At 39.8% G+C, this 13,668-nt stretch overlaps 1 protein-coding gene across 2 annotated transcripts; it reads left to right on the forward strand.

The window, feature by feature from the left end:
• Positions 1–164: 164 nt before the first annotated feature.
• spata6 (spermatogenesis associated 6) lies at positions 165–13,553 on the forward strand. Of its 2 annotated transcripts, XM_026305056.1 has the most exons (12): positions 165–301; positions 1,230–1,367; positions 1,964–2,012; positions 2,141–2,182; positions 2,305–2,429; positions 3,495–3,575; positions 6,060–6,491; positions 8,118–8,220; positions 8,681–8,721; positions 9,788–9,930; positions 10,571–10,644; positions 11,729–11,846. In XM_026305056.1, exons 1-11 carry the CDS (start codon positions 221–223, stop codon positions 10,605–10,607), a joined length of 1,272 nt encoding a protein of 423 aa, XP_026160841.1. In that variant the 5' UTR covers positions 165–220; the 3' UTR covers positions 10,608–10,644; positions 11,729–11,846. The 2 variants fall into 2 exon arrangements, with proteins under 2 accessions (XP_026160841.1, XP_026160840.1); XM_026305055.1 differs by lacking the exon at positions 10,571–10,644 and having other exon boundaries at positions 11,729–13,553.
• The last annotated feature ends 115 nt before the right edge of the window (positions 13,554–13,668 follow it).

Here is a 13,668-nt window from a genome sequence, read left to right on the forward strand (position 1 = left end):
GTGTGCACTGAACATGCACCATAGCTTCAGCACAGCACAACTTAGATATTCTGGCATTAAAAAGTAAAAGTATTTAAATGTTTGTGTGACTGAACAGTGATTGTGCTCACAAACACGTGTGTCTGAGACAGAGCTTCTGATTCGCTGCTTCGGTGCCACGTGACTCCACGTCCGGTCTGTTGCAGCTCTGCAGCCATGACAACATTTGAAAGTTGGGCAAATGGCCTCTGAGAAGAAGTTTTCCTCCTCCAAAGTCCGTCAGAAGTGTCTTAAATGTACCGTACACCTGGACGTTCAGGCCGTAAGTGCTTCTTCAGGCTTCAGGCTTCGATAAACATACACACACACACACGCGCGCCGGAGCCCGCTTCATTGAGGTTAAGCTAACTAATCTAACTTAGCTAGCAAAGCGTTCACCCTCCGCCCTTTGCAAATCTTTCCCCGGCTTTCTTTAACTAGTTAACCTTGAACTAACCAGGTCATATCCTGTACCTGTAGAGCTGGAGTTATCCTGATAAATGCGGTTAAATGTCCTAGAAAGTAATTCACTATTTCGCGTAACTTACTTCAGTTCACAAACGAAACGTTTACCAAAAGTTTTCTACGTGCCCTTTACCGTAAATGTGATAATATAGCTATAGCTAACGTGTTTGTTGTTTTGATCCACTGCATCAATATAACCAGCCAGAGATGACAGGAGCTAAAGTATAACCTGAACTTTTAAACTCTTTACCCCTACAATGCTGTCACGTATTTGCTGATACTTTCAGTAATTATGTGACAGCTAATTTTTATTGCATGTTATAGTATTTGTATTTCTCCACAAAAACACATCCAGCAGAGATATTAGCTGCAGCCAGTTAGTTTTTTCCTTTTACTCCCCAACCATTAGACATGCCTTTAAATGTCTTAATTCTAATTCACATTAGCTAAATGGATTTTAACACAAAAATCTTTATTATCCAGTAGTAGTTTAAAGGTCCTGCTGGTATGGATTCCTCAGCCACACCTGTTGCTCACTTATATTAAATGATGTTAAAGAAATGTTCAGTTTTAAAGGGTTAATGTAACATCAAGTTTTCAAGTGTCAAGTTATGAAACACACCGGACTGGCTTCAACTTTTCTCTAAACTGTAGCATGTTTGTGTAAAATAAGTCATAGAAAGCGAACAGTAACGTACACAGGCACGATGCTTAACGTGACTGACGGTTAGACCATGTGTCTGCAGGTCACATGCCCAGGAGTTCTTCTGTCTAGAAAGAACGACATCTACCTCAGTGTGTGTATCATGGGCCAGTACAGGAAGACTCCCTGTTTGCCCCCCATCTTCCCTTTACTCTTCCACCACAAAATGGTCTTTGTCAAGGTGAGAATAATAACATTTTATTACAGAAATAAGGGGCGCCTCCCTGTCTGGGACACGAGCTGTCGGACTACCATCTGTCTGTGGCTGCTTTGTTCAGATTTGGTGAGAGATATGCGAAGTGGCATATGTTTTAAAATGTCAAAAAGGAATTCACATTATTCTTTATCTTCAGGTGACAAATGAGTTGGCTTTCTGGGAGAGTAACATACAGTATATTTACCGTAACATTAAATACACTGGATTAATGGTTAAAAAAAAAAATCTCCATCCCAATGTTTTCTGTTTTTTCTATTTGATTCTTTAGATATATATATATATTTTTAGCTGTTTGTGTTTGCTTAGTTGCACACACTTTCAACTGGGGCAGCTTTTTATTCATAATTAGTCCTTTTTGAGGTAGTAAGAAGCTGCTAAAGCCACTGAGCAGATTTTTGCATTAGGGCTGCAGATTCAAATCAGCAGCCCTCCAGTTTATACATTATAGCTCCAGCTCCTGATAAAACAGGCCCTGGGGAGAATAGCAGAGTTAGATACCGGGCTGCCTGTCTCATCTTGTTATAAGTATTGATTTGTCTGTACTTTGTCTGTTTTACCAGACGTTCCCTGGCGTTGTTGACCCTGCTGATGTAGCTGACCTCCTTGAAGGTAAACGGCCATCTGGGATTTGCTTTCTCATCTCTTAGGCCTGAATCTTCTGCCTTGCAAGCTTATAGGCTATTAGCTGTGATACTGATCATTAGCTTACAGTCTGTTTGTGCTTTCCTTCCTCTTAGCTGACACAACATCTTTTGAGCTGATTCAGTTGGTACCTCCAGGTATGCTTTCTGATGATGCCATATGGGCACAGTAAGTCCCCTATGTATCCAGTCATTACACTGCAAAAACAGGGCTCTAAAGTGCTTTGTGTGTGTTTGTGTTCCTGTTTCCTGTCTGTTAGAGGGTGAGATCTTAGCTTCGATGGAGGAAAGCAGCAGAGATTTCCTGTACCCTGGTCCAAGACTAAGCTGCAGAGAAGGAGCTTCAGAGAGAGAAATACTGTTGAAGAGGTCCTCCTCCTTTCCTGTAGGCTGCTTTCCATCTCCCATCTCTTCTCTTTATATCTTTCTTATTCCTCCTCATAACACCTAGGACAGTATTTATCAGATCTGCAGAATTACACAAGGATATTTTTAAAAAATCAACAAAGGAGTAGAAAAGTTATTCTGTGAAGTAAAAAGACACCTTTGTCAAGTGACTTCTCCTTACAGCAAAGTATAGAATTATCTTTTAAGAGAATCTCTGAAGAGATCACTTGATTGATTTTGTGTATGCTAAGAGAAGGTACACATTGTTCTTTAAAGTGTTATGAGTCCCATTATGTTTTTGAGAAATATCTCCAACATGTAACCTTCACAATAAGGTTTTTGTCTTTAGTAGCCAAAATCAGAAGTCTTCTGCTCATAAAGAGGTTCATGCAGTTAAATGTATTTCCCATGTCACAGCGATTTGTGCTCACTATATTCTCCAGATTGATTGACACAAATAAGTGTCAGTCATAGACCAGAGAGGATTGTTGCTTCCTGTAAGTGAATTTCTTCCTAATCTCAGTGGCTTTAATGTCTGTGCACATGACAGGTAGCACTGTCTGTTTTCTTCAGAAAATATAGCATTTTTCTGATGCGGCTGTCATCTATCTTTGCTAACGGACAGAAAAACTAAGCTGAGAAGTTCCTCTGTTCAGTCACTCCTCACCTTGTCTGTTTTGTTTTCCACCTCCTCTCATATTATCACTTTCTCTACCTCTCCCTCTTTCATTCCTTCATCTCTCAGTGGCTGCGGGTTGCTCCCCTCATCTTCTGACGCACCAACTCGCATATTTGAATGTGTTTAAACACCATTTCCCTCACCGTTGCTTTTATGTGTTTGTGTTTGAGGCTTACATAGCAATTTAGATGTCTCTCTCAAAATGCCATATTATTTAAACATCACTGGAGCCTTTCTCTTTTCTGCAATTGGTTTTTCTCAAGCCAGACGAAGATTGAAGATTTGCGGTTGTAAATTGGTGTTCAAGCAGTGCCGTTATCTACCCTTTTGTCTCTATCTCCGTGTTGAAGGTGTTGTTTGTTCCTATTTTCCCTCTCCCACTAGGGAATCTCCCCCAAAGTGGAGTTTGCCACGACATCAGTCATTGAAGAGAGTCATGGGAGAGACAGCTGGCCTGCATCACCTGTAAGTGTGTCCTTTTATTACATCCCATAGGTCTGCTCATAACTACACACACACACACACTGTTTGTCCAGGTTTCCACATTTGTTGTGCTTTTGTCTTTGTTGTACCTCCTGGTTTATCTGAGCTGGTTGTTCTAAACAAGCTTGTCTTTTATATAAAAATATGTGTAGCCTTTCAGAACAGCTTTAAACAGTTAAAATCCATCAAAGTGCCACTCATAAGTGACGTAAACAGTGTGTTTATCATGCTGCCTGACAGTTTAATGTCTGGAGTTTGGTCACAGCTCTGCTCAAGTGTTGACCACCGCTACAGTGGTGATTCATCTTTAGAGGGCTTTAACAAGTGCTGTTGCTTGCCATCAGATTTGTCTGTTTCCACTATACATACCCACCTTCTATTGTTGCCATGGCTACTGCATCCATCTATCCATACTGGCAGTGTTTCAAGGGTATCTGTACTCTCCTTGTGAATGTAATTACGAAGAGGCAGATCTATGATGCTGATAGCAAGGCTTCTTTTACGTTTCCGACTAGCTGGGAGTTGACACAATTTTTGTCACAGAACCAGTCAGTTAGTTTTTCACATTAACTGTCCAGGCTCAGTGCCACCTTTATCTCTTCTGCTACATCCTTGTGTATTTTAAAGGATAACTCTTGTCAGCTGTATAAAATCACAGAGAGATCTATTTAATTCTGACTATTCCTCTGTCTCTCTTTTCATGCCACTTTTGTTTTCATGTTCCCAGTGTTTTCAGTAAATTGCTGAAATGATTACTTGATTATTCAATGAGTCAATCAACATGAAAAACGATACAAGATTTTAGACTAATTATTAATGGTTTAAATCTTTCTTTTTTCTTTTTTTTTTTTTAGCAAAAATGCCAAACATTCTCTGTTCTCGGTCTCGGTTGTGATAATTTATTGCTTTTCTTTCTGTTATGTAACGGTAAATTGATGTTTTTAATGTTTTGCACCGTTAATCAGACAAAGAAAGGGATCTGATGACTTTAGGAAATTGGGATAGGCCTTTTCGCTATTTTTAGGCTCATTTGAGAAAGTGACTGATGGAAAATAGTCTTTAGTTTTAGCTCTACAACATAATTGATAGTTACATTTACACTTGCATATATATGTGAGATGTATGTTATCTCAGGAGGCATTTGGGGAGCTGGATATTGGTCAAATGGACTGAAAGAGTGTTACTTTAAAAAACAAATGAATGTTTGTCTTTCATAAAACAGTTCTATTAGTAACACATGAACCATAACTCGGTATGGTACGCCAAAAACACTACCATGCATTTCCCAGGTGCCGTAACCTAAGCTAAGCTATTTGTTTAAATTGGATGTCATTGACAGTGAAGCAGATTGTCAGAGTATTCTCCTGGCCCCTCGGGGGGGAGGGGATGTCTGGATCAGAGTACCGCTGTGGCTGTCAGACAGTAGAATTTCTCCATTTTCTCTCTCCTAATGGCTCCTCAGCATAGGCATTTCCCTGACTGCCTGCCCACCCAGTTGACAAACCATGTCCTGTTTTAATAGATTTAGTAGGACAGCAACTTCCAAAGAAACCTCTGAAACTGTAATGATGAACATACATCCAGTTTTAGCAATGTCTCACTGTCTCGCCCAATGTACTACGCTTCTGTCTACAGGGAATTGTTGTTCTCATTTAAATAGCTAGTTTTTAATCCCAGAGTTATTTTCATTATTTATCCGAGCCCCCGGCATGTTGAACAGTGGAAATAGCTGTTAATCATATCAGACAAGCCTTCACCATTCAGGAAAAGTGACTGACTCCTCATCCACTGGTGTGGTAAAGAATGAGGAGCTGAGGAAGTCCACGATGGATGTGTGGAGCGAAGGGCGTACTTTTCTTAAATCCATTAAATCAGCACAGTCTCAAATGGCAATCTCAATGAAGATTTATTCACATTTAGTTTCTCTTAAAAATAGTTTTAATGTTGTGTGATTTCCCTAATTAGCATTTAGATTATCTTTGTTTTACAGCCAGGTAATGCCTCTTTATCATATTAAACTGGAGATGGCCATCAAATGCAATTAACATTTTATCTTAACTTATTTATCCCCGGTTGGCATTACCCGCAGGAAGTGGGATATTGCATCGGAGAATGATGTTAGTGGCCATTAGAGTTATTGAAGTAATTCTGCAGAGGTTGTCTCCATGGCAGTGCTGACTGCGAGAGCTGTTGTTGTAACACTTAAGCTGAATGATTTAGCTAATGGTTTAATGGTTTTGTCCAGGGAGAACAAGTCTGTGTAGAGAGTGAGAGCAGCTGCCTTAATGGCTAAAGTGGCTGATGGTTTTGTGCTTTTGTAAAAGAACGTTATTGCCATCTGCAGAGAATTCTACCCTGCAGAGACAAATATTGTGTGTCACCTATGGAGAACTGTAAGAGTAGTTTGACATGATATCAACATTTTTATTTTTCTGTTTTTCTCTCATTCTGTCCCTGCACACCCAGAACATCAGCCTTTCATCAGCCCAGAACATCAGCCTTTCTCCAGTGAGGCCATCTTTAGCCACATCCAAGCAGAGTTCAGCAAAAACATCTGATGGGAACTGTGTCTTTTTGAAAGATGGCAAGAAAATACAACATTTTGAGGCTAGAGTTACAAAGTCTCCAACACCTCCATCATCCAGACGCTCTCCTGCTTCATTTGCATGTGCCCAAAGTCCTCGGAAAAGCAAGAAGGAAAGAAAACAAGCTTCTCCTATAGTTTCTGTGAACTCTGGCTACCAGCAGCCCACGGTTTCCTCAAGGACAAGAGCCCTGTCCCCGTACACTCACCGTAAGATGTGCCAGCTTTCAGAAGATGCCAGGCAGAGGCTCAGCCACCTCCAGCTGGGCCCCCACTACTTCCGGAAGGAAACCGAGAGCCAGCCGCCCTTCTTGGTTAGTAAAATAATATATATTCCCCCCCAAAATGAAGCTAACTGATGAAAAAGTGGCATGATGGTTTATTTAATGCCAACCGTACATGTGTTTAGTGAACGGGGATTGTAAACATTAATGGGATCCTAAATTGATGTAGTTTAAACCTCAGCGGGTGCTTCCTAAAACTGTACTTAATCTAATAGGGAGATTAAGTGGAAGGCATAGTAATCCGTTAATGGATTTTGACATCATGTTTCACTATGTGCACATGTAATATGGCCTGTTATACTCACAGAGGGGCTTGCGTGTTTTAAGAGAACGCTTCTGCATTTAGGCTGGTACAGAGTTATTTTTTAACACTTTAATTATGACCATATCACCGCTGTGAGAGATGTGTGTTTCAAAGGGGGTGATTTCTGATCACACAGCCGTGGGGAATAATATACAGTCCATGAACAAGAGCAGCACAGCATCCAGTCCTCTGCCACTCCCTCCCTCTGCTCCCCACTGTATTTATGCTTCTTCATTTTCATCAAATCTAATCCTGAGGTATGAATATCAAAATCCACACTGTTATTAAAGAAATGATTAGGTACCGAGCTGTTTGTTTTTGTCACACACATGAGTGGAATTTACTAGAATACAACCGGTATACTTTTCCCACTCTGGTTTTCCTGGGGGAATCTTCTGTCGACAATTAACCCTGGTAATTGAGAGTCAAGCTCCAATTAACGAATAGATACCTAATGAAGTAGCTTAGCCCCATGGTGAATGCATTATCAGTACATGTTTCAGAGCCTGCTGGTTTAGTGGTTTGTACAGTTCTGTAACTTGAATTGTGTTGCTTAAGATACTGTAGCTGGTTACTGGATGAAAAATCTTTTACAGTCCGACTCCTTTATGCCTTATTATGACCTTCCTAATGAAATGTGTTTGGTTTGAGATACTTTGAAGTTGCATAGCAGTTTTTTGGCAGCTTTTTCTTTATTCTGCACAGACAGAAATGTGTGCTGTTCTTGATTTACGCTATATGGCAGGCCAAACATTTGATATTTGAAACAGCTAAATAGTTTGCTTAATTGTTTCAAGTAGGGCTGGTTGATAAAATGGATTGATTTGATTGAAAGGCGACGTTAGTCATGTTAAATCATTAGGTCTTATGAGGCCCACAACACCACACGGTGTGAAGTTTGTTAAAACTCAATCAGAACTAACAATGGCAGCACAACAAACCTGTTTCAGTTTAGCAAGCTCTTAAATTTGTTTCACATAGCTTTTTCAACTCAATAACCACGATTGGTGTATTATTTCATTTAAAACAATTTGATAGTGATGACTTTTTGTTTTTGTTGCATAGCTGTCCTTAGTTTTTTCATTAAAATGCTTACAATATGTGAACAAGGAAAAAAAAAACCTTGTTGGTAATGTTTTTTTTTGTTTCGTTTGTTTTTGTATTGCCCATACCGAATTTTAGGATACAGTTTTTAAGTCAGGAAAAAAAAATACTCCTCACTGAGGGCTGAACTCCAAACAGCCTCTATGTGCAGGTGTTTTACTGTGTATATAAATCAGTTTAAACCATGACAGTGTAAGTTCATTATACGGCTAAACAGCAATTTATTTTTCTCTCGTGGGTTATGCCAGGTCTCCCGTTGCAGCAGTGTGTCTGGGATGGAAACTCCTTCCTCCTCTCCACAGACTGGTGTCATACATCGACGCTCTGTCAGCTTCTTAGCAGATCACACAGGTACTGTAGGCGTTATCACTCACATGCAAAGCTAATACATGGACCAAATACCATACCATGCTATGCTTGCTGCAGAAATATTTTTTTTGGCAGGGTTTTATGGCCGAAAGTCTGATTGACTAGCTGAATTATTTGCACACAAGTCTGACAGATGGTCTAATGTCTCATGGTTTTATATAGTCTTGTGGTAACATCATATAAGGCTTTTAAATAGTTTCTAGCTTTGGCTTGTTCAGTGTGGGGGTATCTTTAAATATTGTGTGTCTGAGCAAGTGGCTTCTGAGTTCTGTTATTTACTCTGATATACATCTATATCTGTAGTCATTGTCGTACCTAGTGGTAGTTTGATATGGAGTTCAAAGCTACTGCAAGCACACACAGATTTGTATATGGCCCAGTGTTGTTTCAATTCAAAGGAAGAACTGCATATAATAAGCACAACTTGTCTTTGTCATTGCAGATTCTTCCCTTCTAGGGAGTTACCGACCAAGAACGTCCAACGTAAGTCTGGGCAGTAACATTTCAAAACAAACTGTACTGTAATTTGCTTTGGTTCCATTACAGTGTCAGACAAATCACTACATCATAAAAGTTAGACTTAGAAATTAGCATCTTTACGCAATGGGTTCTTTTTAGAGGTCGACCGATCTATCGGCCCATTTCACTGCACGTTAGGCCGATTTACAGGCAGGCACATCTGCGACCAGCTAAGCGTTGTTGTGGAACACGTGAAGACGTGTTGCGACAAGCAGGTTGTCACCACCGGTGTTTAGTGAGCTGACAAGCGTCCAGAACCGTAAGAAAGTACTTATCTTTCGTTTTTAATTTAGCCTTATACATTTCATTGGTTGAATGTGAAGCTACTTTTGGAGAGCGACTGTCTGGTCTGTATTGTTGGCGAGCTGTAGTTCAGGCTGTAGGCACAGGTACCAAAACATGCTAACAAGCCCAGCGGCTAAATGATTATAGTCCACACACACACACGGCTTCAGCTAATGATGGCAGGGGACAACCTTTCGTTTACAACGCGTAATTACATTTTAGCGTATTAGAATTGACGCTGACCGTCATGTGTTCAACTAATGTGAAAGTAGAAACGTGTGAAATTTAACGAATATTCTCGTTAAAACACGCAGGATAAGCGTTTCTACTTTCACATGCAAATGACTTGTTGCACATATTGTTTGTTTACGCATATTCTTAGACTGTGGCCCTTTGAATTACAGCAGGGTCTGTCAACAGACATAAGGATCATGACAGGTACCCTGCAATACATCAATCCTGTTTTATTTCCAAAACATATTAGGGTTGTGATGTGCATGGAATAATGTAATTATAGAAAAGGTGAGTTTAAAATGACAAATCTTGTTTTGTTTTTTTTATATATAATTATAGTCTGATGGCTGAAAATAAAATGAACCCAGTATGGCAGTATTTCACTCAGCCAACATCAGGGAAGCTTTCATGCACTGATATTCTGACGTTAATGAATTCCTTATGACCATTATTGGCAGAATTCCATCAAAAATCTCTCATTTAAACCCTGTTGCCCTTTGACGTCTTCCAGGTGAAGTCGGCTTCTGTTAAGGTCCAGTCCTCTCCAGAGACACAGTCCAGACATGAAGCTCAGAAGGGCCCTGTGAAGGGCGCTGCCTCTGCTCGATCTATCAGAGGTCCTGTGAATCTCAGCAACTATTCCCAGAGTGAAAGGTAAAGCCCTTCCCTTGAACCTGACCTCGAAAATGCAATTTTGTTTAAATCTTTAAAATGTTAGAAATTCGAAGGGTGGTTTTGTCGTCATGGAGAATACCAATCATAAGACCTTATCTTTACACGCTAACAGTTTGAAGGGAGATGCTGTAGTTTTGTGTTTTGACTTATATCTTCAGGTGAGCGTTAGTGCAGCACAGGATCACCTCTGGGGCCTGAGTTTGGCTTTTCCAGCCACAAAACGAAGTGAATTTCTTCATGCTCACGCCAATGCAGGAGCAAACATAATCCTGTTTTTTTGTGGTGTTTGTCCTGAATTTATCCCGACCCATCTGTGCAAATCATTGGTGTTTGCTCAAAAGATCTTAAAAGCAAAAGCGACACCTGTATGAGTTTCCAATTACAGTGTACAGCAAATATATGGCAATCCCGTGAGACGTTAGTCATACACTGCCACTGCGTTGTGTTTGTGTGCGCGCACATTCAGTCTTTTGCTTTGATCACACACGACAGGCAGGATGAATTCCCCTCCACCTCTTAAATTACAGAAGCTGATGTCTTGTCATGTTTGTTCATTACTGAGAGAGGAGGCAGAGAGAAGGGAAAACAAAGAGGAAAATGGTATTGATTTGTGTTTCAGCTCGAGTCTGATGCATTTGACCCGATGCATGCTTTAATACATTCAGAGAGACCTTGTCATCGATCAAGGCAGCTGTGAGTTAAACACACCGATGGGACCAGTATTCGGGTTTGTTTGTTTGTTGATGCTCTCCTTTTCCCTTCCCTTCTGCTCAGTCCAGAAGTAAACATTAAAATCAATAGATAATCCTAAACTGCAAAGTAAATTGTAGGAAATGAATGATACTTTTCCCTCAATTGAAAACGCGACACAAGTTGCAGGGTGGGAGATTTGAGCGGGCCTTTGTAGATTCCCTCCGACAGGGAGAGAGGCACGTCTTACCACGAATCTCTGATCTATAAAGAAAATGACAGATGCCAGTGGCAATGTTTGCCCCCTAAGCCCTGGAGTCTCAGTCTATTCATGTCTCTGGATGATTTGTCCTTGATGACTTTTTGAAGCAGGTAGTGAGTTTATGTGATTACAGATGAAAAGCTCAGCGAGCCAGGCCAAGGCACCATCAGTCAGTCAGTCAGTCAGTCCGTCAGTCAGTCATCACCGTTCCACTCCCAACAAATAGACCCGGATGAGAGGCAATAGTGGCATTTATTACTGTTTGCGTCTGTCTGTCAGTGCAATCTGTTATTTCACAACTGCCTGTGGACACATTTCTGCCTCCACATCAAATGCACTGTTGTTACTGACAGTTGTTTTGCATAAAGGGCTGCATGTAGAGGAACCAATCTGTAGATGGGGAAACAATATGTTTAAAGTTTGCTGATGAGCACAGTACACAGTTGAGCGAGTGTTGAGTTGGTTGTCTAGGTAGTTATGGCTTTGTAGCATCACCGTCTCATGTTAGGTTACAGCACAGACTAGTGGAGAAAAGGAATATCTGTCACAACAGCCTGATAAGAAGGCAGGCCTGGTTTGTTTGTACATAATACAATTTAGAGTCGAAACCATGAAGTCTGTTCAGTCATTCTTCAAACAAAAATACTCATATTATAAAAATATCCACCAATTTACCAAAAAGTAAGTTGCAGCCTTAATATGATCACAGTATTATTTTGAATGAACACAAGGTTTTGCCTCACCAGCTTGATGCAGGTGTCACTGCTCAGTTAGTTAATTTGTATATTGTTTGTGATGTGACTTCTTTCTGCTTGTTTTCCTAAGGCTGCAGACCAGTCAGCCCAGTCCATCTCATTGGGAAGAGATCCATAGCCGAGTCCAGAGGATTCTGCGGACACACAGAAGCACCTGGGACCACCAAGTGAGCTTTGACCTTTAACCTGTCTGATCTGACTAAATATCTGGGACCAAATATTTGCAGTTACAATGCATAGACTTTTTACTCTTTATCCATTACGTCTTAAAAATGCTTAGATCAAAACCAGTTAAAATAAGAGAAGCTGCGCTAAACACAGATACCACCTCGACTTCTTAACCTCAAGACTTTATGGTTCAGTGAGCCAAACAATCTCACACAAATTTATCTCCTTTTGATGTAGATTTAAATTTCAACCCAACACCTGTCGAACAGTGAATGTTATTGTGTGCTTCTCTGAAAAGGCAGGAAATGGTGGTGGTGAAACCAAACTGAGGCGCCCTTTAATTTCTCTAAAGCCACATGTGAAATTGGCTCAACTATAAAGAAGCAGCATTTTGTGTGCATGTGGGAAGGGAGACATGGTGGATATAATGTGCGTCTGTTAAGAGCTCATCCCTCAAAACACAAAAGAGAGACATGAAAGTAGCCAAGAGCCACCGCTGGGAGCCAGCAGCGACAGGAGACTGTAGAGATTTAAAAGAGAGAGGAAGAACAAAAGTAAAATCCTGAATGAAAGAAACAGAGACACAAAGAAATTTGGCCTTAATATAAGTTAAGACATTCAGATCTGTAGCTAAATCTAAAATAAATAAAGGGTTTAAATCTAAACTGTTTGAGTTTGAACTGCGACTTTCACTGTACATGTTTAGAGTTCGGGGCCTCAGTCGTTCGTGGATCTTACTAATAACTGTTCGCAGAAACCACAAATATCCTCTGCAATTTTGTTATGACTTTTCTGTGGCAATAAATAATTCTTAGTGCGTTTTAACGCTAAGTTAAGAACTATATAAATGACTAGCTCACTAATTTATTTACTAATGTACTAAGCTGAGGTTGAAATTAAAAGTGTTTTGCATATTTAAGGATTAAACTATAAAAATAGGCATTTATAGGCTTTTTTTTTTTTTTTGACCACATCCAACATTCACGGTTCCTGGGTGCTCCAGGAACGTAACCCCCACAAATTTCAGGGTTTACCGACATGGACTAACTACATTTAATCTACAGTAGCTGAATTACGTCATTTATTATTGCTAGTAAAATGAGGTGCTAATGAGCTGTTAGCTTACATGTATATTCACAGCTTAATGCGACTAAATATAGAAAATGTTTCATACTTTACAGGAGACATTAGGTTACAGTGAGTGGTCAGCTGGTTTTCTTTATTGTGGTAGGTAGAGTCTAACTAACTTGACTGTACATCTATAGTAAATATCTTTCATTTGAAATGGTTTGCACATTGTTTATTTGTATATGTGTGTACAAAGTAATTTTAAACTATTCCATTTTAAACATTATGTCGACAGTATTATATTATATCAGCCAATCAGAGGCTGAGTAAATTGGCAGCATCGCTATACATGAACTTTGTATTGAACTACAGGTGGTATTGCTATATAACACATTATCTACTTTGTTTACTTCACTCTCTGTGCTGCAAATGGTTACTCTGCATCCGACTGGCTGATACTCATTACCTTTGTGGATAGGTTGGTTAGGTTAGAGTTAACCAAACCACAGGTGAGGACTATTGGGAAAAGGAGCATGGTGACAAGTTAATGTCAGTGCACTGGGCTGGGGGCACTGATGTACTGGCACATTTAAATAAAGACCAAAAAAAAAAAAACTGGTTTAACTTTCAATTAAATTCTGACTCAACATCATTTAATTGAACACTGAAATGCCAATTACAAAATGCATTTTCAAATTACATAAAATGAGTTTTTGTTAAAGGACCCAAAAGACCTTAAACAATTTGATAATTCTAAAAATAAAGAGTACTAAA

The sequence above is a fragment of the Mastacembelus armatus genome, chromosome 4 (genome assembly GCF_900324485.2).
Source record: "Mastacembelus armatus chromosome 4, fMasArm1.2, whole genome shotgun sequence".
Classification (NCBI taxonomy): Eukaryota; Metazoa; Chordata; class Actinopteri; order Synbranchiformes; family Mastacembelidae; genus Mastacembelus; species Mastacembelus armatus.